Source organism: Salvelinus namaycush, chromosome 5 (genome assembly GCF_016432855.1).
Source record: "Salvelinus namaycush isolate Seneca chromosome 5, SaNama_1.0, whole genome shotgun sequence".
Lineage (NCBI taxonomy): Eukaryota > Metazoa > Chordata > Actinopteri > Salmoniformes > Salmonidae > Salvelinus > Salvelinus namaycush.
This window is the reverse complement of record NC_052311.1, coordinates 14,306,777-14,331,476: the sequence shown is the minus strand read 5'-3', so window position 1 is coordinate 14,331,476 and position 24,700 is coordinate 14,306,777. Positions and strand designations below refer to the sequence as shown.

Below are 24,700 nucleotides of genomic sequence, written 5' to 3'. Positions count from 1 at the left end.
TTTTAATTCCGGAGGTCCAGGGGCACTGGTTAAATATCAGGCAATTTTGGCTGACAATCTGGTTGCCTTTGCCAGAAGGCTAGGACTTGACCGTAGGTGGACTTTCCAACAAGACAATGACCCAAAACATACCTCAAGATCCACACAGAAATGGTTCTGTGACAACAAAATCAATGTTTTGCCATGGCCATCTCAGTCACTGGGCCTCAATCCAATTGAAAACCTGTGGGATGAGTTGAAGAGGGCAGTTGATAAGCAGAAACCCAAGAATGTGAAGGATCTTGAAAGGATCTGCATAGGCTAATGATCCAAAATCCCTCCAAATGTGTTCCTTAACCTTGTCAAACATTACAGGAAAAGACTCCATGATGTTATCCTTGCCAGAGGTGGTTGCACTAAGTACTAAATGAGGAATGCCAATAATTATGAAACCTTGATTTTGGTGAAATGTGTTTAGTATTAAATAATTGTATGATTTTGGTTGGTTCCATTGAAACATTAATAAAGTACAGTATTTCTCACATGTTGGTATTTTGAGTTTATCTCTATAATTTTATTGTTTATATTTTTTTAAGTATTGTTTGTGCATTGCCAGTCAGGGTGCCAGTAATTTTGGAGCCCACTGTATATGTATGGTATTGTATCGTATCGTTTTATGTGCTCTTAACCAACCGTGCTATTCTGTTTTTTAACCTGTCTAGCACCGGGGTTCCGCTAGCGGAACTCCTCCCACATTCCACTGAAAAGGCAGAGCGCGAAATTCAAAAAATATTTTTGGAATTTCGCGCTCTGCCTTTTCAGTGGAATGTGGGAGGAGTTCCGCTAGCGGAACCCCGGTGCCAGACAGGTTAACTTTCACACATTAACAAGTCCAATACAGCAAATGAAAGATACACATCTTGTGAATCCAGTCAACATGTCCGATTTTTAAAATGTTTTACAGCGAAAACACCACATATATTTATGTTAGCTCACCACCAAATACAAAAAAGGACAGACATTTTTCACAGCACAAGTAGCATGCACAAAGCCAACCTAATTAACCAAGAACCAACCAAACTAACCAAGAAACAACTTCATCAGATGACAGTCTTATAACATGTTATACAATAAATCTATGTTTTGTTCGAAAAATGTGCATATTTGAGGTATAAATCAGTTTTACATTGTAGCTACCATCACAGCTACCGTCAGAAATAGCACCGAAGCAGCCAGAGTAATTACAGACACCAACGTCAAATACTAAATACTCATCATAAAACATTTCTGAAAAATCGATGGTGTACAGCAAATTAAAGACAAACATCTTGTGAATCCAGCCAATATTTCCGATTTTTTAAGTGTTTTACAGTGAAAACACAATATAGCATTATATTAGCTTACTACAATAGCCTACCACACTACCGCATTCATTCATCAAGGCACGTTAGCGATAGCAATAGGCACGTTAGCGATAGCGAATAAACCAGCAAAAGATATTAATTTTCACTAACCTTCATAAACCTTCATCAGATGACAGTCCTATAACATCAGGTTATACATACACTTATGTTTTGTTCGAAAATGTGCATATTTAGAGCTGAAATCAGTGGTTATACATTGTGCTAACGTAGCATCTTTTTCCCAGAATGTGCGGATATTTTTATGACACTCAACTATTCTGACCAAATAACTATTCATAAACGTTACTAGAAAATACATGTTGTATAGGAAATGATAGATACACTAGTTCTTAATGCAATCGCCGTGTTAGAATTCTAAAAATAACTTCATTACGACATCCAGCTTAGTTATAGCGAGAGCGTGCCCAAAATCTGGGCGCAAACTACTATTTCACATGTTCGACAGATATATGAAATAGCATCATAAAATGGGTCCTACTTTTGATGATCTTCCATCAGAATGTTGTACAAGGGGTCCTTTGTCCAGAACAATCGTTGTTTGGATTTAGAATGTCCTCTTCTCCAGTCAATTAGCACGGAAAGCTAGCAAAGTAGCGCGAAGCTCTCCTTCCTGAACAAAGGCACACAACACAACACGCCTAACGTCCCGAATAAATTTCAATAATCTAATAAAACTATATTGAAAAAACATACTTTACGATGATATTGTCACATTTATGAAATAAAATCAAAGCCGGAGATATTAGTCGTCTATAACGACAGCTTTTCAGAAGGCAATACCAGGTCCCTTCTCACGCGCTCCAGAAAACAGGAAACTGGTGACACGTCATGCCAAGAGCTTTTATTCGACCCCAGATCAAGTTATACACTCCATTTCTTCTCTCACTGCCTGTCGACATCTAGTGGAAGGTGTATGAAGTGCATGTATACTGATATATATGAAGGCCATTTATAGGCAGGCCCTAGAACAGAGCATCGATTTCAGATTTTCCACTTCCTGTCAGGAAGTTTGCTGCAAAATGAGTTCTGTTTTACTCACAGATATAATTCAAACGGTTTTAGAAACTAGAGAGTGTTTTCTATCCAATAGTAATAATAATATGCATATTGTACGAGCAAGAATTGAGTACGAGGCCGTTTAATTTGGGCACGATTTTCCCCCAAAGTGAAAACAGCGCCCTCTGTCCTCAACAGGTTAACATTGTTTGTAACAATTTCTACTGCTTGAGTGGCAGCAACTGTTCCAAGAAGAGGTAACTTGATGTTTCATGATCCTGCTGTCCACTCTCCATCCTTGCTAGTCACTCTTCAAGTGATTCCATGCGTAACATGACCATCAGTGTTATGTCATCCTTTTAAAAAGCTCTGGTGAAATGTATGCATTGTGATGTGATTATAATCAAAGCAGTAATTATATACATTTGTTACATTCAGTGAAGTTGACTCCTTATGGGTAGTTAAACCAAACAGATCCCAAGTTAAGCAACACTACTGCAAATCGGACTCCGGTAACTATCTAGCTAGCTACCCCTCAACAAATACCAGCATGATGTTTTTCCTCTAAAATTTTCCCCAAAGTTAGAAAGAGCTTTAAAGTTCTGCCTGTGAGTATAAAGTTTGAAAATAAATGTCTAGTTTCAACTATACAAAACAAAAATATAAACGCAACATGTAAAGTGTTGGTCCTATGTTTCATGAGCTGAAATAAAAGATCCCAGAAATGTTCCATACGCAAAAGAAAAGCTTATTTCTCTACAATTTCGTGCACAAATTTGTTTACATCCCTGTTAGTGAGCATTTCTCCTTTGCCAAGATAATCCGTCCACCTGACAGGTATGGTATATCAAGAAGCTGTTTAAACCTTGTACTGGAGACAATAAAAGGCCACTCGAAAATGAGTAGTTTAGTCACACAACACAATGCCACAGCATGCAATTGGCATGCTGACTGCAGGAATGTCCACCAGAGCTGTTGCCATAAGCCGCCTCCAACGTTGTTTAAGAGAATTTGGCAGTACATCCAACCGGCCTCACAACCACAGGCCACGTGCGGTGAAGAATATTTTTGTCTGTAATAAAGAACTCATTCTGATTGGCTGGACCTGGCTCCCCAGTGGATGGGCCTATGCCCTCCCAGGCCCATCCATGGCTGTGCCCTGCCCAGTCATGTGAAATCCATAGATTAGGGCCTAATGTATTTATTTAAATTGACTGATTTCCTTCTATAAACTGTAATTCAGTAAAATCTTTGAAATTGTTGCGTTTTTATATTTTTGTTCAGTATACTGTAGTTAAATATGTTTGAAATAAGAACATTTAATGAGGATATTATTTATCAACGTTGTTAGTTTGTGGAGATCGTTTTGTGCAAACTTTCCTTTAACCCTCTCCTCAGATGAGGCAGCGTTTGCGGAGGCGGTGCACGTGCTGCTGACCTGGGTGGAACGCGGTGAGGTGAACCGTCGTAACGCCAACAACTTCTACTCAATGATCCAGTCGTCCAACAGCCACATCCGCCAGCTGATGAGTCAGAAGGCCGCCCACGAGAAGGAGTTGGAGGTGGCCAAGGACAAGTTCAAGACCGCCCTGTCTGGCATCCTGGCACAATGTGAGTAAAAACCAGGCTGACACACACACACACAGAGAACCATGTCCCACACAACAGGGTCAGGGTCAACATCAAATCACTTGTGGCGTTCCCTTTGAGGCAACGTCACATTGTCCCTTTAAACGTTCTCCACCCTCAAGTGATTTTCATGTCACAAGTTCACAAGTTCCAGGTCAGTGCTCCTTACATGATGGATCAAATACCCAGGGACATGGAACAGAGATGGTCTTTTCTGCAAACAGACACTCACACACATGCATGGCTGCACACAAACAGAGGACAGCACTTCTGAAGACCCACTCTATGGGATTACTCTTTGTAGGAGTAGATTTGGGGCAGTTTGCCTGGTAAAGGCCCGTGATGGCAGCAATAACATTGAACAGGTTATTTAGGGAGCTGTTAGCTACCTCTCTCAGCGCATCTTCATCAGGCCCAGAGTGGCCACTCACTCACTCACTCACTCACTCACTCACTCACTCACTCACTCACTCACTCACTCACTCACTCACTCACTCACTCACTCACTCACTCTCTCTCTCTCTCTCTCTCTCTCTCTCTCTCTCTCTCTCTCTCTCTCTCTCTCTCTCTCTCTCTCTCTCTCTCTCTCTCTCTCTCTCTCTCTCTCTCTCTCTCTCTCTCTCTCTCTCTCTCTCTCTCTCTCTCTCTCTCTCTCTCTCTCTCTCTCTCTCTCTCTCTCTCTCTCTCTCTCTCTCTCTCTCTCTCTCTCTCTCTCTCTCCTCTTTCTTCCTGTCTCTCTTTCTCTGTCTAGCAACTGTTCACCAGGAGACAACATCCCAAAGGGAGCAGAAAAGAATCAAGTTTTAGAAACCAGCTTCACCTTGCTCTGTGACAGCCTCTCTGTACCTCACAGCTTTGACAGCCAGCACACAAAAACAAATATTTAACACAACCGTCACACACACTCAATGGGGGGGTGGAGAGAAAAAATATACATGAGGATTTATGCAGCCTGTGAGGGGTTAGCAATAGCATGGCATTGTAATTAGATGCATGACATTTCAGTGGTGAACATCACAGATTGACATAGAGTTCATGCAGCCTCATATTGTCTCATCATTGATATTCCACAGACAGTTTCTTCTCACACTGGACATAACAGACATACAGAATGACAGTCAAATAAAAGCATGCTGTGTTTCACCAGTATGTTTCAGGAAGGGTTGATAGTGGATAAAGAAGGTAGGTTCATGTGTTTGTTTCTAAAGCTGTCTTTTCCCACATTGGTAGATTATACACTGCTCAAAAAAATAAAGCGAACACTAAAATAACACATCCTAGATCTGAATGAATGAAATATTCTTATTAAATACTTTTTTCTTTACATAGTTGAATGTGCTGACAACAAAATCCCACAAAAATTATCAATGGAAATCAAATTTATCAACCCATGGAGGTCTGGATTTGGAGTCACACTCAAAATTAAAGTGGAAAACCACACTACAGGCTGATCCAACTTTGATGTAATGTCCTTAAAACAAGTCAAAATGAGGCTCAGTAGTGTGTGTGGCCTCCACGTGCCTGTATGGCCTCCCTACAACACCTGGGCATGCTCCTGATGAGGTGGCGGATGGTCTCCTGAGGGCCAACTCCTGGACAGTCTGTGGTGCACCGTGTCGTTGGTGGATGGAGCGAGACATGATGTCCCAGATGTGCTTAATTGGATTCAGGTCTGGGGAACGGGCGGGCCAGTCCATAGCATCAATGCCTTCCTCTTGCAGGAACTGCTGACACACTCCAGCCACATGAGGTCTAGCATTGTCTTGCATTAGGAGGAACCCAGGGCCAACCGCACCAGCATATGGTCTCACAAGGGGTCTGAGGATCTCATCTCGGTACCTAATGGCAGTCAGGCTACCTCTGGCGAGCCCATGGAGGGCTGTGCGGCCCCCCAAAGAAATGCCACCCCACACCATGACTGACCCCCCGCCAAACCGGTCATGCTGGAGGATGTTGCAGGCAGCAGAACGTTCTCCACGGCGTCTCCAGACTGTCACGTCTGTCACATGTGCTCAGTGTGAACCTGCTTTCATCTGTGAAGAGCACAGGGCGCCAGTGGCGAATTTGCCAATCTTGGTGTTCTCTGGCAAATGCCAAACGTCCTGCACGGTGTTGGGCTGTAAGCACAACCCCCACCTGTGGACGTCGGGCCCTCATACCACCCTCATGGAGTCTGTTTCTGACCGTTTGAGCAGACACATGCATATTTGTGGCCTGCTGGAGGTCATTTTGCAGGGCTCTGGCAGTGCTCCTCCTGCTCCTTCTTGCACAAAGGCGGAGGTAGCGGTCCTGCTGCTGGGTTGTTGCCCTACTACGGCCTCCTCCACGTCTCCTGATGTACTGGCCTGTCTCCTGGTAGCGCCTCCATGCTCTGGACACTACGCTGACAGACACAGCAAACCTTCTTGCCACAGCTCGCATTGATGTGCCATCCTGGATGAGCTGCACTACCTGAGCCACTTGTGTGGGTTGTAGACTCCGTCTCATGCTACCACTAGAGTGAAAGCACCGCCAGCATTCAAAAGTGACCAAAACATCAGCCAGGAAGCATAGGAACTGAGAAGTGGTCTGTGGTCACCACCTGCAGAACCACTCCTTTATTGGGGGTGTCTTGCTAATTGCCTATAATTTCCACCTGTTGTCTATTCCATTTGCACAACAGCATGTGAAATTTATTGTCAATCAGTGTTGCTTCCTAAGTGGACAGTTTGATTTCACAGAAGTGTGATTGACTTGGAGTTACATTGTGTTGTTTAAGTGTTCCCTTTATTTTTTTGAGCAGAGTATATACATGTATGTCCATTGTCCATGGCCAGGGAGTAATAGGTTCACCTATGGTTGTGTCACATTGGCTGAATGCAATAACAACTCCTAGCCCCTAACTTCAAGGCACTTGTGTAAGGATTGGAAAGCTATAAGCCACATAATGAAAACTCCACTCAGCCAATCAAGATTGCAAGATGGAGCTACTGTATGACCATATTGATTATACCTATGTGATTCCTTCAGATCTCCACAAGAGCTAGGGGTTGTTTCTGGACAGGGCTTTTGGCTTTTGCCAATCAGAAAGCTAACACTCTCCGGGGTACACTGTGTAGGCTCCAAACTCCTCTGGTTAACTTTAGCCTGTATTGGTCTGTGGACAGCTCATCTGAAGGACCCCACTCAGCCATAGAATCAAAGTAAGTAACACCTCTCTACATGAAAACAACTGGAACTGAAGGAAGAAGTGAAATGAGTCATATTAATGATTCACAACTGCCAATGCTAAGAGCATGTATGAGTTCAGATATCTTTGGTGATACACCACTTACAGTAGTGTGCATACTGAGTACTGTGTTAGTATGGATATTGGGATATACTACATAATCGGTTCCTGTTTATACAGTAATACAAATATTGGAAAGAGCAAAGTGGGTCTCTCCTCTCCCCCCTCTCTCTACTCTCTCTCTCTTTCTCTCTCTTTCTCTCTCTCTCTTTCTCTCTCTTTCTCTCTCTCTCTTTCTCTCTCTTTCTCTCTCTCTCTTTCTCTCTCTCTCGTTCTCTCTCTCTCTCGTTCCGTTTCTTGTCTTTTAAAGGCCACCATCCTCCATCACAATAATCCACACAAACGCTTAGTTTTATTCATGAGTTTGTCTTTATCTGCGGTTTCACACATACAAATATAAACACAGAGTTTGGTGTCCTGGGAGGCAGGTTCACAGTGTCGTTCTGTGAACAAAAGCCCCATCCATATTTACCAGACTTTCTTACAGCTGCACATTGGAATCCATAGACTTTCTTTTTCGAAATGCAATATAATGTAATATCACACATTCCTCCATTTGGCATTGGTAGTTGTCACCTTATGTTGAATGGTACCTTTAGAAAAAGCCCTTAACAATGCTCCTTTCTGCTCTGAAGCAAGTTATTCAAACAGAGGATGCATCCCAAATGGCATCCAATTCCCTTTATAGTGCACTATACTATAAATATGGGCCCTGGTCAAAGTAGCACCCTGCATAGGGAATATGGTGCCATTTGGACTTAAACAGGCTCTATTCATGAATGTCAGAGAACAGAAATCTCCTCTCAGTTAAATGAGATCCATTCGCAGCTGAAGGATTTATGAACCACAACGCCCTGCTTCATATTTCACTCAGGATGATGTTTATAGAAGATGACAATCATTTCACAGTTGGATTTGGATCAGCATACATCATGTTTGGTGGATGGCACTCGGTCTACATGCCGCTGCATATTTCATCTAGGAGATTAACCTGCTTGACAGAAAGTGAATGGTCTCATTTACAGTAGAAATGCTGGCATGTGCACACACATAGCCCTAGCTGGAGCCCTGCAAATAACACCAAAGAACATGCACTTATCCATCAGCTATCTCTCTGACTCACACACATACATAAAAAGGCAAGGCCACACCCTTGTACACTTTGCTCTCCCCTGCCTTCCCCATCTATCTCTCCAATCAAATTAGATGATTCTGAGAAGCCACTATTGATCTAGACACACTCTTTCCTTCCTTCCTTGCTTCCTTCCTTCCTTCCCTCTCTCCCTCCTTCTCTAAATCTCTGCCGAGGCCACAACTCTGGTGGCCTTATTCACTTCCCCCGGGGTTCATTAAGACCCCTCTGACAAAAAGAGAGTCCCTCAACATGGCCTGTCCACATACACACCAAAGGAGCATTTTGCCTCTGAGTGATGTTTGCCATCTTCAGCTGCAGTGACACTGGGGAAGTCTTCATGCTTGATAAAGTTATCTATTGTGTGTTGTGAGTTATTGTACAGCCCTAGCTATTGATATGGGACCGTATGAAATTATTGCCTGGTACAATCTATGAATGTGTGGCTGCTCCATTGACATCAACAGGTGAGTGATAATTACACACACACAAACGCTCAGATAATTAGTAAAACATTTGATTTCCTGTGTTTTATATATATTTCCACACCATTAGGTTGGAATAATACTGTGAAATCATACAAATTATAATATTTTCCTTTTAGTGTAAGAGCTATATTTTCCTTTTAGTGTAAAAAGTCTGCCTGAAATTTCAGCCTGTTTTGTTGGGATGGGGTCTTGGCCTGCCTGATGACATCACCAGATGGTAAATGAGTTAATAGACCAATAAGAAAGACAGTTCCAAACCTCTGACAATAACAGCTAGATTTCAGTTTTCCCTTCCCCACACAGACCACTCCCATACAAGTCCTAGCAAAATTATTGCTTGAGGAATTGCTCTTAGCTATTAAAACCTAGCGGAACCCCTCGCCAACAGCCAATAAAATTGCAGGGCGCCAAATACAAATCAACAGAAATCTCATAAATAAAATTTCTCAAACATACAAGTATTAGGCACCATTTTAAAGGTACAATTCTCGTTAATCCAGCCACAGTGTCTGATTTCAAAAATGCTTTACAGCGAAAGCTCCACAAACGATTATGTTAGGTCACCACCAAGTCACAGAAAAACCCAGACATTTTTCCCGCCAAAGAGAGGAGTCACAAAAAGCACAAAGAGATAAAATTAATCACTAACCTTTGATGATCTTCATCAGATGACACTCATAGGACTTCATGTTACACAATACATGTATGTTTTGTTCGGTAAAGTTCATATTTATATCCAAACATCTTAGTTCACATTGGCGTGTTAGATTCAGTAGTTCCAAAACATGCAGTGATATTGCAGAGAGCCACATGAATTCACAGAAATACTCATAATAAATGTTGATGAAAATACAGCTATTATACATGAAACTTCAGATCCACTTCTCCCTAATGCAACCGCTGTGTCAGATTTAAAAACAACTTTACGGAAAAAGCATAATCTGAGAACGGCGCTCAGAGCCCAAACCAGCCAGAGAAATATCCGCCATGTTGGGTAGTCAACATTATTCATAAATAGCATTAGAAATATTCACTTACCTTTGATGATCTTCATCAGAATGCACTCCCAGGAATCGCAGTTCCACAATAAATGCTTGTTTTGTTCGATAATGTCCATCATTTATGTCCATTTATGTCCAATAGCTTCTTTTGTTAGGGCATTTGGTAAACAATCCAAAAGCGCGATCTGGTCCATTAGGACGAAACGTTCAAAAAGTTATATTACAGGTCGAAGAAACTTGTCAAACTAAGTATAGAATCAATCTTTAGGATGTTTTTATCATAAAAGTTCAATAATGTTCCAACCGGAGAATTCCATTGTCTGTAGAAATGCACTGGAACGAGAGCAACCTCTCAAGTGAAAGCGCGTGACTGAGAACGAGGCTGTAGGCAGACCCCTTACTCAAACATCTCCCATCCAGCCCCCCTTCACATGAGAAGCCTGAAACCACGTTCTAAAGACGGTTGACATCTAGTGGAAGCCTTAGGAAGTGCAAAATAACCCATATCCCACTGTGTATTCGATAGGGGTGAGTTCAAAAACTACAAACCTCAGATTTCCCACTTCCTGTTTGGATTTCTTCTCAGGTTTTTGCCTGCCATATGAGTTATGTTATACTCACAGACATCATTCAAACAGTTTTAGAAACTTCAGAGTGTTCTCTATCCAATACTAATAATAATATGCATATATTAGCAGCTGGGACTGAGTAGGAGGCAGTTCACTCTGGGCACACTATTCATTCAAAAGTGAAAATACTGCCCCCTTGTTTATTTTTGAGCATTTTAATTGAAAACAATTATAGTAAGTAACTGTAACAATGTCTGCATTGGACCTTTAAGACTAACCCTAGTTGTCTGTCAAAGGTGTGATGGAGTCATAAACAGACAAATGTCTCTCAGCAGCCCTTCTACTCCCTCCTCCTCCAGCCCTGAATTAAAGCAGTTTTTCTCTCTCTCGCTCTCTCTCTCTCTCTCTCTCTCTTGCTCGTTTCCCTCTTTCTCTTTCTCTCAATTCTATTCAATTCAATTTAATGGGCTTCATTGGCATGGGAAACATATGTTTACATTGCCACAGCAAGTGAAATAGACAGGAGCCTGCTGGTATTAGTCTGGTCCTCCTGTAGCTTTCAGCACCGTCTTGTGTTTTAGGTTGGGCGCTCTGTGGTCACCTTGAGATATGGTGGGTTCCTTCTCCACCCCATCCCACCTCCCCCACTCTAGACACTGATCCAGAACAGACTGTACTATAGAGCAGAATAGAACATTGAAAACTCATCAACATGAAGTGCCTTCCTACCTGATTCCACTTTCTCACTCCTCTGCTCCTTCCCTCTCTCTCTGGACGGTAAACTGGCCCCTGCATCCCCTGCCACAGTTGAGCAGATTGTGTCTGTATTCCACGCTGCTTCCAAACAAAAGGCATGGGACCATTTCTCGAAAGCTCAACGCAAGAACCTGGACATGTGGCGCAAGCAAGCAGAGGTTGGTCTTTTACTTTTTCTACAATTATTCACATCTTCTAATCATCTGGTGAAGTATAGTTTAAATGTGATTTAGTTGTTTATGTGACATCCTTATCTCCCTCCCTTTTTCTTCAACTACTTGTTTGTGGAGTTTATGGTGTTGTCTTTAGGGTATTAAACACTAGCTTCTGAATCAGGCTTAACACTAGCCTAAGTCTTAGCTTGTACAGGCCTAGGGAGTAAGGTAAACGCTAGAACTAGCCTACAAACACTAGCCCAAGAGCTAGTCTAATCACCCTGTGTGCTTGGAAAGTGGATAAGTCACAAATGTCAAAATGTGAACATTAGTGGCATCACCATTTAAACCTACCAGTTTAAGCCAGCATACAGTGCATTCGGAAAGTATTCAGACCGCTTGATTTTTGTTTGTAATACATTTGCAAACATTTCTTAACCTGCTTTTGCTTTGTCATTATGGGGTATTGTGTGTAGATTGATGAGGGGGAAAAAATATTTAAGCAATTTTAGAATAAGGCTGTAACGTAACAAAATGTGGAAAAACTCAAGGGGTCTGAATACTTTCCGAATGCACTGTATATTTGGTAGCAAAAAAAGATGCAGTAGCTAACTAGCTGTAAATAGTGAATTAATCAATCAATCAAATGTATTTATGAAGTCCTTTTTACATCAGCCGATGTGACAAAGTGCTGTACAGAAACCCAGCCTAAAACCCCAAACAGCAAGCTATGCAGGCGTAGAAGCACGGTGGCTAGGAAAAACTCCCTAGGAAGAAACTTAGAGAGGAACCAGGCTCTGAGGGATGGCCAGTCCTCTTCTGGCTGTGCCGGGTGGAGATTATAACAGATCATGGCCAAGAAGTTCAAACATTCATAGATTTATTTATTTATTTTTATTTCACCTTTATTTAACCAGGTAGGCTAGTTGAGAACCAGTTCTCCTTTACAACTGCCACCTGGCCAAGATAAAGCAAAGCAGTTCGACACATACAACAACACAGAGTTACACATGGAATAAACAAACATACAGTCAATAATACAGTAGAAAAAAAGTATATATACAGTGTGTAGATCAGCAGATGAGGTAAGATAAGGGAGGTAAGTCAATAAAATAGGCCATAGTGGCGAGGTAATTATGATATAGCAATTAAACACTGGAGTGATAGATGTGCAGAAGATGAATGTGCAAGTAGAGATACTGGGGTGCAAAGGAGCAAAATAAATAAATAAATACAGCATGGGGATGAGGTAGTTGGATGGGCTATTTAGAGATGGGTTATGTACAGGTGCAATGATCTGTGAGCTGCTCTGACAGCTGGTGCTTGAAGCTAGTGAGGGAGATAAGAGTCTCCTTCTTCAGCGATTTTTGCAGTTTGTTCCAGTCATTGGCAGCAGAGAACTGGAAGGCTAGGCGGCCAAAGGAGAAATTGGCTTTGGGGGTGACCAGTGAAATATACCTGCTGGAGCGAGTGCTGCGGGTGGGTGCTGCTATGTAGACCAGTGAACTGAGATAAGGCGGGGCTTTACCTAGCAAAGACTTGTAGATGACCTGGAGCCAGTGGGATTGGCGACAAGAATGAAGCGAGGGCCAGCCAACGAGAGCGTACAGGTCGCAGTGGTGGGCAGTATATGGGGCTTTGGTGACAAAACGGATGGCACTGTGATAGACTGCATCCAATGTTTTGAGTAGAGTGTTGGAGGCTAATTCGTAAATGACATCGCCGATGTCGAGGATCGGTAGGATGGTCAGTTTTACGAGGGTATGTTTGGCAGCATGAGTGAAGGATGATCCAGGTATTTGTAGTTGCTTTGTTTGCGAAATAGGAAGCCGATTCTAGATTTAATTTTGGATTGGAGATGCTTAATGTGAGTCTGGAAAGAGAGTTTACAGTCTAACCAAACACCTAGGTATTTGTACTTGTCCACATATTCTAGATCAGAACCGTCCAGAGTAGTGATGACCAGCAGGGTCAGATAATGAAAATCACAATGGTTGTAGAGGTTGCAACAGGTCAGCACCTCACGAGTAAATGTCTGTTGGTTTTTCATAGCCGATCATTCAGAGTTAGATACAGCAGGTGCGGTAGAGAGAGAGTCCAAAACAGCAGGTCCGGGACAAGGTAGCACGTCCAGTGAACAGGTCAGGGCTCCATAGCAGCAGGCAGAACAGTTGAAACTGGAGCAGCAGCATAACCAGGCAGACTGGGGACAGCAAGGAGTCATCAGGCCAGGTAGTCCTGAGGCATGATCCTAGGGCTCAGTTCCTCCGAGAGAAGAGAGAGAGAAAGAGAGAGAGAAGGAGAAAGATAAAGAGAGAAAAAGAGAGAGAATTAGAGGGAGCATACTTAAATTCACAAAGGACACCGGATAAGAGAGAAGAAATACTCCAGATATAACAGACAGCCCCCCGACACAAACTATTGCTGCATAAATACTGGAGGCTGAGACAGGAGGGGTCGGGAGACACTGTGGCCCTGTCCAACGATACCCCCGGACAGGGCCAAACAGGCAGGATAAAACCCCACCCACTTTGCCAAAGCACAGCCCCCACACCACCAACCTACTACCCTGAGACAAGGCCGAGTATAGCCCACAAAGATCTCCCCAACGACACGAATCCGAGGGGGGTGCCAACCCGGACAGGAAGATCACGTCAGTGACTCAACCCACTCAAGTGACGCACCCCTCCTAGGGGCGGCATGGAAGAGCACCAGAAGGCCCACTCAGCCCCCGTAATAGGGTTAGAGACAGAGTATCCCAGTGTAGAGAGGGGAACCGGCCAGGCAGAGACAGCAAGGGTGGTACGTCGCTCCAGTGCCTTTCCGTTCACCTTCACACCCCTGGGCCAGACTACACTGAATCATAGAGCCTACTGAAGAGATGAGTCTTAAATAATGACTTAAAGGTCGAGACCCAGTCTGCGTCTCTCACATGGATAGGCAGACCATTCAATAAAAATGGAGCTCTATAGGAGAAAGCCCTGCCTCCAGCTGTTTGCTTAGAAATTCTAGGGACAGTAAGGAGGCCTGCATCTTGTGACTGTAGCGTACGTGTAGGTATGTGTGGCAGGACCAAATCGGAAAGATAGTTAGGAGCAAGCCCATGTATTGCTTTGTAGGTTAGCAGTAAACCTTGAAATCAGCCCAAGCCTTAACAGGAAGCCAGTGTAGAGAGGCTAGCACTGGAGTAATATGATACATTTTTTAAACTTCTTCGGGCTCGGTGTCCCTTCCACGGGACGGTTGAGCTAACGTAGGTTTATGCGATTAGCATGAGGTTGTAACTATCAAGAAAATTTCCCAGGACATAGACATATCTGATATTGTCAGAAAGGTTCAAATCTTGTTATTCTAACTGCACTGTGCAATTTACAGTAGCTATTACAGTGAAATAATACCTTGCTATTGTTTGAGGAGAGTGCACAATTTTGAACATGAAAAGTTATTAATAAACAAATTAGGCACATTTGGGCAGTCTTGATACAACATTTTGAACAGAAATGCAATGATTCATTGGATCAAGCTAACACGTCGCACATACACTGATGCCATCTAGTGGCCAAAATCAAAATTGCAGCCTGGCTGGTATAATACATTATGGCCTTTCTCTTGTATTTCAAAGATGATGATACAATAAAATACAAAAGAATGGTTGGTTTTTTCTTTGTATTATCTTTTACCAGATATATTGTGTTATATTCTCCTACATTCTTTTCACATTTACACAAACGTCAAAGTGTTTCCTTTCAAATGGTACCAAGAAAATTGGAAATTGCATTTCCTTGCTTCAGGGCCTGAGCTAGAGGAAGGTTAGATTTTGGTATGTCATTTTAGGCGAACATTTTTGCAATTTTACGAAGATCGAAAAAAGCTGTCCTTGAAATATTCTTGATATGTTCATCAAAAGAGAAATCAGGGTCCAGAGTAACGCCGAGGTCCTTCACAGTTTTATTAGAGATGACTGTACAACCATCAAGATTAATTGTCAGATCCAACAGAAGATCTCTTTGTTTCTTGGGACCAAGAACTAGCATCTCTGTTAGCTAGCCAAAGTTACTTACAGTTAGTTAGCAACTGCTCCTGTACACTCTTTTGCTAGCTGATGAGGAGGTGTCTCCAGTTGTGTTAGCAAATGACACAATCCACTGTCAAGCATATTATTTGACTGTCAATGTAATAAACCCTGGCCTGAGTGCTAGGATCAATGCTAGGCTACACCTAGGCTCTCTACTTAGCTCAGTCCCAGAGTGGGTGTTCCGGTCAGGTTCAGATCCTGGACACTCACCACTCTTTTCTCTGAAGGTAGTCCAGCCCGGTGAGTGCTCAGTATCACTGCCAGAAACAAGGAACTGTCGACTCACCCTTTATCTCACCTAGAGTACTGTGGTCCAGTATCTACTGTATGTATACAACACACCAACACACTACACTTTGTCAAATAGTGAGCAGATTACCAATATTCTGTTCAGTGCGAAATTGAGGTCATCTATCTTGAGATAGTCCCAGTTGGCATTCGTGGAAAAAGTACTGACTTGTCATACTTGAGTAAACCATAATCGAAAATGACTCAAGTAAAAGTGAAAGTCACCCAGTAAAATACTGCTTACTACTAAAATTCTACTACTAAAATTCTTCGGTTTTAAATATAGTTAAGTATCAAAAGTAAATGGAATTGCTAAAATGTACTTAAGTATCAAAAGTAAAAATATAAACCATTTCAAATTCCTTTTCTTAAGCAAACCAGACGGCACAATTTACTTGTTTTTTTAAATTGACGGGCACACTCCAACACTCAGACATAATTTACAAACAAAGCATTTGTGTTTAGTGAGTCATTCAGATCAGAGGCAGTAGGGATGACCAGGGATGTTCTCTTGATAAGTGTGTGACTTGGACCATTTTCCTGTCAAAATGTAACGAGTACTTTTGGGTGTCAGGGAAAATGTAGTTAAAAGAGGTAAAAGTATATAATTTTCTTTAGGAATGTATTGAAGTAAAAGTTGCCAAAAATATAAATAGTAAAGTAAACTACAGATACCCCCAAAAACGACTTAAGTAGTACTTCAAAGTATTTTTGCTTATGTACTTTACACCACTGCCAGTCGGTAATAGATAGATCGTCACAGCCCAGCCCGCCTGTGGGAAAAACAACCTGCGTTTTCCTAGGTTAGCCCATTGGCTCACAGCAAAAACAACATTTACAAAATCGTAAATTACTAAACTACATTTAAGAAAAGTACAACATGTCTAAAGATGACTTTTCAACAATGCCTGCTCCAGAGCATTCTCACTAACGTTACTTCGAAAACTTAATATTGTAGGGCTTCCCTCATGGCCCTTTACATGACGCTGCTAGCAGCCACGTGAGTGAGTGCTAGCTAGCTACCGACCGTAACAAGTCATTAAGCTAGCCAAAACCAACAACACAAACAGACTATACAGCTACAAGCAGTGAGTGGAGTTACAAATGGACTGTACTAAACAAGCTCTATTTCCAGACGTGGGAGCATTGCAAACCGTAGGTCAGGATTTTTTTACATTAAACAACACAGCAACTTTTCAGCAAGTTTTGTTATGTCTGTATAACAAAAATTGACAATGAAGTTGGCTCTTTTACACTGGGGGTCAATAGGATATTTGGGGGGGTTTCCCCAAATTGTGGGCGTGGTCAAGGGGAAATCCTTATTATTACGTGAATATCGACTCAGATTATACAAGGGTATTAATTAATTAAATTAAAGGCTATTAACTAATGAAACCTGGCAAGATTTGTTCTCTGTATTTTGTTCATTACTTCCTATCCAACAACCGCTGCATTAATTACCTCAAACATGTTTTCCTCTTTAATGGAGGGTGCTCAAGTGTGGCGCGGCTGTCATTTTAGGGCCAAACGGGTAAGTTTGATCTGGGTACAAATCTCTGAGGGTGTTAGTGTGTAAAAAAGCAGATTTGGTATGTAATTAACTGCCTAATCTCTGTCTCATAGCAACACTGAAACAGTCACCATGGATCACAGGCTGGAGATGGTTTATCTTTCCTTTGGAGATCCTAGTGCAGGAGATAGATTACAAACTAGTGGAACACATTCATTATAAACTCTTCATGCAGTTTGCCTGTGAAAGTGTGTACAGAGCCTTCAGAAAGTATTAACACCCCTTGACTTATTCCACAAGTTGTTGTGTTACAGCCTGAATTCAAAGTGGATTAAATATGTTTTTCTCTCACCCATCTACACACAATACCCCATAATGGAAAAGTGAAAACATGTTTTTAGACATTTTTGCAAATGTATTTGCAAAAATTCAGATATCGAATTTACTTAAGTATTCACACCCCTGAGTCAATACATGTTAGAATCACCTTTTGCAGCGATGACAGATATTAGTCTTTCTGGGTAAGTTTCTAAGAGCTTTGCACACCTGGATTGTACAATATTTGCACGTTATTCTTTTTTTAATTCTTCAAGCTCTGTCAAGTTGGTTGTTGATCATTGCTAGACAGCGATTTTCAAGTCTTGTCATAGATTTTCAAGCTGATTTAAGTTCCAACTGTAGGCGATTACAGGAACATTCAATGTCGTCTTGGTAAGCAACTCCAGTGTATATTTGGCCTTGTGTTTTAGGTTATTGTCCTGCTGAAAGTGAATTTCTCTCCCAATGTCTGTTGGAAAGCAGACTGAACCAGGTTTTCCTCTAGGATTTGGCCTGTGCTTAGCTCTATTCTGTAGCTTTTTTTTTTTACTCCCTAGTCCCGTGTGGCTCAGTTGGTAGAGCATGGCGCTTGCAACGCCAGGGTTGTGGGTTCAATTCCCACGGGGGGACCAGGGTTCAATTCCCACGGGGGGACCAGGATGAATATGTATGAACTTTCCAATTTGTAAGTCGCTCTGGATAAGAGCGTCTGCTAAATGACTTAAATGTAAATGTTAAATGTAGTCCTTGACAAGTATACAAATAACCTGATGCAGCCACCACCATGCTTGAAAATGTGATGTGTTGGATTTGCCCCAAATGTAACGCTTTGCATTGGAAAAAATATGTGTTTTAAATTCACTGCTCAGCTGAGGGACATTACAGATAATTGTATGTGTGGGGTACAGAGATGAGGTAGTCGTTCAAAAATCATGCTTAACACGTATTGCACACAGAGTGAGTCCATACAACTTATTATGTTACTTGTTAAGCACATTTTTACTCCTGAACTTATTTAGGCTTGCCAAAAATACTTAAATGACACAAGACATTTCCTCTTTTCATTTTTAAAATACATTTCTTAAAAATGTCTACAAAAATTATTCCACTTTTGACTTTATAGGGTATTGTGTGTAGGCCAGTGACACAAAATCTCAATATGATCAATTTTCAATTCAGGCTGTAAATGTGGAAAAAGTGTGAATACTTTCTGAAGGCACTGTATGTGTTCTGTGAGGAAAATGTTAATATATTTCCTGTTCAGGTCATGTGTTACAGTAAATGTATACTGTGTGTGCGTGTGTGTGTTTGTGTATTACGGTGGACTGACTCAGAGGTGTGTAAGGTGTATGTTTGACAGCAGATCATCTCTCTCTAAAGATTCTTCTGCTGTAAAGGTAGGTGCGAGGTAAAAATACAAAAATATGTAAAATAGCTGTTTTCACATGTTGAGCTTACATTGCAAGATCACATGTGAAAAACAAACACATGTAAAAATCCACATGTGAAAATCAAATTTGCAGTTTGTTTGTAAACTAAGTAATTGTAAACAAACACTGTATAGCCTAAAAACTATAATTTTGATGTCATGGATGGTCAGTCCTTGCATCCATAGTGTAGTCTATGGATTTGAGAGTGGTTACATATCTCTCCAGCACCATACCTGTCACGCCTTGACTTTAGTTATAGTTGTTTGCTGTCTCTGTGTCTGTACCAGACAGGACTGTTTCGTTTGTTCCGGTGACCGGGCAGGCACCGTGTTATGCGATGAGGCGCAAGGTGTCCCCAGTGCGCACTCATAGCCCGGTGCGCTACATCGCAGCTCCTCGCATCGGCCCGGGCTAGAGTGGGCATCGAGCCAGGAAGGATGGTGCCGGCTCAGCGCATCTGGCCTCCATTGCGTCTCCTCGGCCCGGGTTATCCTGCGCCAGCCCTACGCACGGTGTTCCCGGTTTGCCAGCACAGCCCAGTGCGGCCTGTTCCAGCTCCCCGCACTTGCCGGGCTACAGGGGGTATCCAGCCAGGACGAGTTGTGCTAGCTCTGCGCTCGAGACCGCCAGTGCGCCTCCACGGCCCAGTGTATCCGGTGCCTCGGCTAAGGAAGGGGCCTCCTGCATGTCTCCCCAGCCTGGTGAGTCCTGTGCCTGTGCTAAGCCCTAACCCTCCTGCATGTCTCCCCAGTCTGGTGAGTCCTGTGCCTGCTCCCAGAGCTAGGCCTCCTGTGTGTCTCTCCACTCCAGTGATGATCCATGGCACGAAGCCTCCAGTGATGATCTATGGCACGAAGCTTCCAGTGATGATCCATGGCAAGAAGCCTCCAGTAATGATCCATGGCAAGAAGCCTCCAGTGATGATCCATGGCAAGAAGCCTCCAGTAATGATCCATGGTAAGAAACCTCCAGTGATGATCCATGGCACGAAGCCTCCAGTGATGATCCATGGCACGAAGCCTCCAGTGATGATCCATGGCAAGAAGCCTCCAGTGGTGATCCATGGCACGAAGCCTCCAGTGATGATTCATGGCACGAAGCCTCCAGAGATGATCCATGGCAAGAAGCCTTCAGTGATGATCCATGGCAAGAATCCTCCAGGGGTGAGACATGGCAGGAAGCGTCCAGAGTCTCCCTCCTGTCCGGAGCTGCCAGAGTCTCCCTCCTGTCCGGAGCTGCCAGAGTCTCCCTCCTGTCCGGAGCTGCCAGAGTCTCCCTCCTGTCCGGAGCTGCCAGAGTCTCCCTCCTGTCCGGAGCTGCCAGAGTCTCCCTCCTGTCCGGAGCTGCCAGAGTCTCCCTCTTGTCCGGAGCTGCCAGAGTCTCCCTCTTGTCCGGAGCTGCCAGAGTCTCCCTCTTGTCCGGAGCTGCCAGAGTCTCCCTCCAGCCCGGAGCTGCAAGAGTCTCCCTCCAGCCCGGAGCTGACAGAGTCGCCCGGAGCTGCCAGAGTCGCCCTCCTGTCCGGAGCTGCCAGAGTCGCCCTCCTGTCCGGAGCTGCCAGAGTCGCCGTCCTGTCCGGAGCTGCCAGAGTCGCCCTCCTGTCCGGAGCTGCCAGAGTCGCCCTCCTGTTCGGGGCCCGCTGCAAGGGTCCCCAGTCCGGGGTCAGCGGCGAGGGTCCCCGAGGCGCCACCGAAGTGGGCCAAGACTAAGGTGGAGCGGGGTCCACGTCCTGTGCCAGAGCCGCCACCGCGGATAGATGCCCACCCAGACCCCCCCCCCCCCCTATATCTTTAGGTTTTGCGGCCGGAGTCCGCACCTTTGGGGGGGGGGGGGGGGTACTGTCACGCCCTGACTTTAGTTATAGTTGTTTTCTGTCTCTGTGTCTGTACCAGACAGGACTGTTTCGTTTGTTCCGCTTTGTTATTTTTTGTTCTAGTGTTCAGTGTTATTAAAAATCATGAACACGTACCACGCTGCACTTTGATCCTCTCCTTCTTCCTCAGACGAACATCGTTACAATACCTCAACTTTTTACCGAAAAGGGCGCGGGAGGACACTTAATATTTCAATTACGGATTGCTGCTTTAACTTCTTCTGGCTGCAAGCCCTAAGTCGGGATCAATATGACAACAGCAACTTCAAGTGCAGGGCGCGAAATTCAAAATATATTTTTTAGAAATATTTAACTTTCACACATTAACAAGTCCAATACAGCAAATGAAAGGTACACATCTTGTGAATCCAGCCAACATGTCCGATTTTTAAAATGTTTTACAGCGAAAACAGCACGTATATTTATGTTAGCTCACCACCAAATACAAAAAAGGACAGACATTTTTCACAGCACAGGTAGCATGCACAAAGCCAACCTAACTAACCAAGAACCAACCAAACTAACCAACAAACAACTTCATCAGATGACAGTCTTATAACATGTTATTCAATAAATCTATGTTTTGTTCGAAAAATGTGCATATTTCAGGAATAAATCATAGTTTACATTGCAGCTACAATCAGAAATTGCACCGAAAGCAGACAGAATAATTACAGACACCAACGTCAAATAACTAATTACTCATCATAAAACATTTCTGAAAAATACATAGTGTACAGCAAATGAAAGACAGGCATCTTGTGATTCCAGCCAATATTTCCGATTTATTAAGTGTTTTACAGCGAAAACACAATATAGCGTTATATTAGCTTACCACAATAGCCAGAAACACAAGCCATTTCCCAGTAGCAAAAGTTAGCGATCGTAACAAACCAGCAAAGGATATATAATTTTTGACTAACCTTGATATGCTTCATCAGATGACAGTCCTATAACATCAGGTTATACATACACTTATGTTTTGTTCGAAAATGTGCATATTTAGAGCTGAAATCAGTGGTTATACATTGTGCTAAGGTAGCATATTTTTCCCACAACGTCCGGATTTTTTTCTGACACTTTTTCTGACACACATATTCTGACCAAATAGCTATTCATAAACATAACTAAAAAATACATGTTGTATAGGAAATGATAGATACACTAGTTCTTAATGCAATCGCCGTGTTAGAATTCTAAAAATAACTTCATTACGACATACAGCTTCGGTATTGCTAGAGAGTACCCAAAAGCTGGGCGCCAACGACTAGTTCACATGTACGACAGATATATGAAATAGCATCATAAAATGTTTCCTACTTTTGCTGATCTTTCATCAGAATGTTGGATAAGGGGTCCTTTGTCGGGAACAATCGTTGTTTGGATTTAGAACGGCCTTTTTCCCTCTCGATTTAGCAAGCACACTAGCCAAGTGGCACGAATCTCTCCATGTCAACAAACGGAAGAGAACGGAACACGGCAAAACTCCCGAAAAAATTTCAATAATCTGATTCAACTATATTGAAAAAACATACTTTACGATGATATGGTCACATGTATCAAATAAAATCAAAGCCGGAGATAGTAGTCGCCTATAACGACAGCTTTTCATAAGGCAATCCCCGGTTCCTTCTCGCGCCTTCCTGAAAACAGGAAATGGGTGACACGTCATTCCAAGAGGATTTATTCCACTTCAGACCAAGATAAACACTCCATTTCTTCTCTCACTGCCTCTTGACATCCAGGGGAAGGTGTATGACGTGCATGTATACTAATACGTATCATGCCCATTTATAGGCAGGACCTAGAACAGAGCCTCGATTTCAGACTTTCCACTTCCTGGTCAGGAAGTTTGTGCCAAATGAGTTCTGTTTTACTCACAGATATAATTCAAACGGTTTTAGAAACTAGAGAGTGTTTTCTATCCAATAGTAATAATAATATGCATATTGTACGAGCAAGAATTGAGTATGAGGCCGTTTGAAATGGGCACCTTTTATCTGGCTACTCAATACTGCCCCTGCAGCCCAAACAGGTTAACCACATTTAACAGTGTAATAAAAGGGCGATTGTCAAGCAAATAACTGTCAGTCTCACGGTAATTGACCGTTAATTAACATAAACACATTTATCATCTCCTGGCTTCCACAAGCCACTGATGCAGACCTTTGGGACATCTACATTTTAAAAACTCTAATAAATCCATGTAATATAGCCTACACCATCACAATAAATCCATTATTTATTTTAGATAGGTCTAAATAAGTAGTCTATTTCAGAAGAACAGAATAGCATACTCTGAGTTGTTGCTATGTTAGATCCTGATCTGCCTATGTCAAATGGCTGTTGATTAAGTACACTAGTTCATTTAGCAGACAAAATTTGCTTCGAATTCCGTGGCATTATTTTATAGTATGAAGAATACAATTGAACAAAGCTGAATAAAATATGAATATTTTCTCCAAATGATTTGAGGGAGTGCCCGCACATGCAGCTATTCTGTGTTGAGCGGTTAACTTCTCTAGGGTAGGTGAGACGCTAACGTCCCACCAGGCCAACATCCGGTGAAACTGCAGAGAGCTAACATTTTAAATAGACCATTCGTTGTATTAAACATTCTTGTAAATACATGTATCTTACATGATTTAAAAGATGAACGTCTTATTAATCCAGCCGCTGTGTCAGATTTCAAAAAGGTTTACTGCAAAAGCAAACATGCGATTTTCTGAGGACGGCGCCCCACACACACAAGTATTACTAGCATTTTCCAACCAAGCATTAGCGTCACGAAAGTCAGAAATAACAATAAAATAAATCGCTTACCATTGGAGATCTTCCTCTGGAGGCAATGCCAAGTGTCCTCACTACACAGTGAATGTTCGTTTTGTTTGATAAAATCAATTTTTATAACCTAACACGAAACATTTGTAAACCGGTTGCGTCGTGATTTCCGTCTCATTCAACTTTGGACGAAGCGTTCGTGGTAATTACACACACTAAACAAACGTTTATCCAGTCATGGTTGGTTTCATTGCAATCCTCTGGTTGTTACTAACACAACCATACATGATGGCTCTTTTCCCGGGATGTATTGACCGAAACAAACCGATTTGAAGACACCAATCAATGACCTCATTGCGCACCAATGGTAGGACCGGTCTATCGTTGATTGTATTTTGGCCCAATGACCACTGATCATCTTGAAATCTAGCTTGGAAGATAGCCAATGAGCTGAGGTAAACGGCAATATGTAATGGTTATACGTTTGAAGACCAGCCTTTGTCGTAAACTCTGGCGTAAAAGAGGTTCATTCGCCATTGCAAATCCTACTTGACGGAGCCACGAGTGTTACGCATAGCAGTACATATTCAATAGCATTTTCAACAAGTTTATATATTTAAATTATGGCGAATAAATCAGGAAAAGCTCAAACAAAGTCTAGGTATACAGATTTAACCCAAATTATAGAGGAAATTGATAGAGACAGCCCCCCATCTCACAGCTAGCCTTCAGGGAGCTGCTCATCCAGGAGCTTGCTAGCTACAGCAAGTCCACTGCAGCACCTTCTGCTCCGTCAACCAGTGGTGTTCACCTGCCCAGATTCATCTCTGCCTCAGGGCAAAAAAGGCACAGTGGGGAGGCGACGTTGTGCCCTTTGTCACAGGAAATGCTCCATCACCTGCACCACCTGTTCAGTAAGCCTCTGCTTTACAGCAGAAAGAGACTGCTATGGGCCGTGGCACCAGGACTGAGGGCTGAGGGTCTTCACAATATTTATCTATTTATTTATTTGTAAAATATACAATATTGTA

At 42.7% G+C, this 24,700-nt stretch overlaps 1 protein-coding gene across 1 annotated transcript in view; it reads left to right on the top strand.

The window, feature by feature from the left end:
• LOC120046947 (ecto-NOX disulfide-thiol exchanger 2-like) overlaps window positions 1–24,700 on the top strand; it is a 225,249-nt gene that overhangs the window by 95,299 nt on the left and 105,250 nt on the right. The window contains exons 7-8 of the mRNA XM_038992497.1: window positions 3,798–4,010; window positions 11,294–11,400. Of these exons, the coding sequence (XP_038848425.1) occupies window positions 3,798–4,010; window positions 11,294–11,400 (320 nt within the window). The remainder of the gene's footprint in view (window positions 1–3,797; window positions 4,011–11,293; window positions 11,401–24,700) is intronic.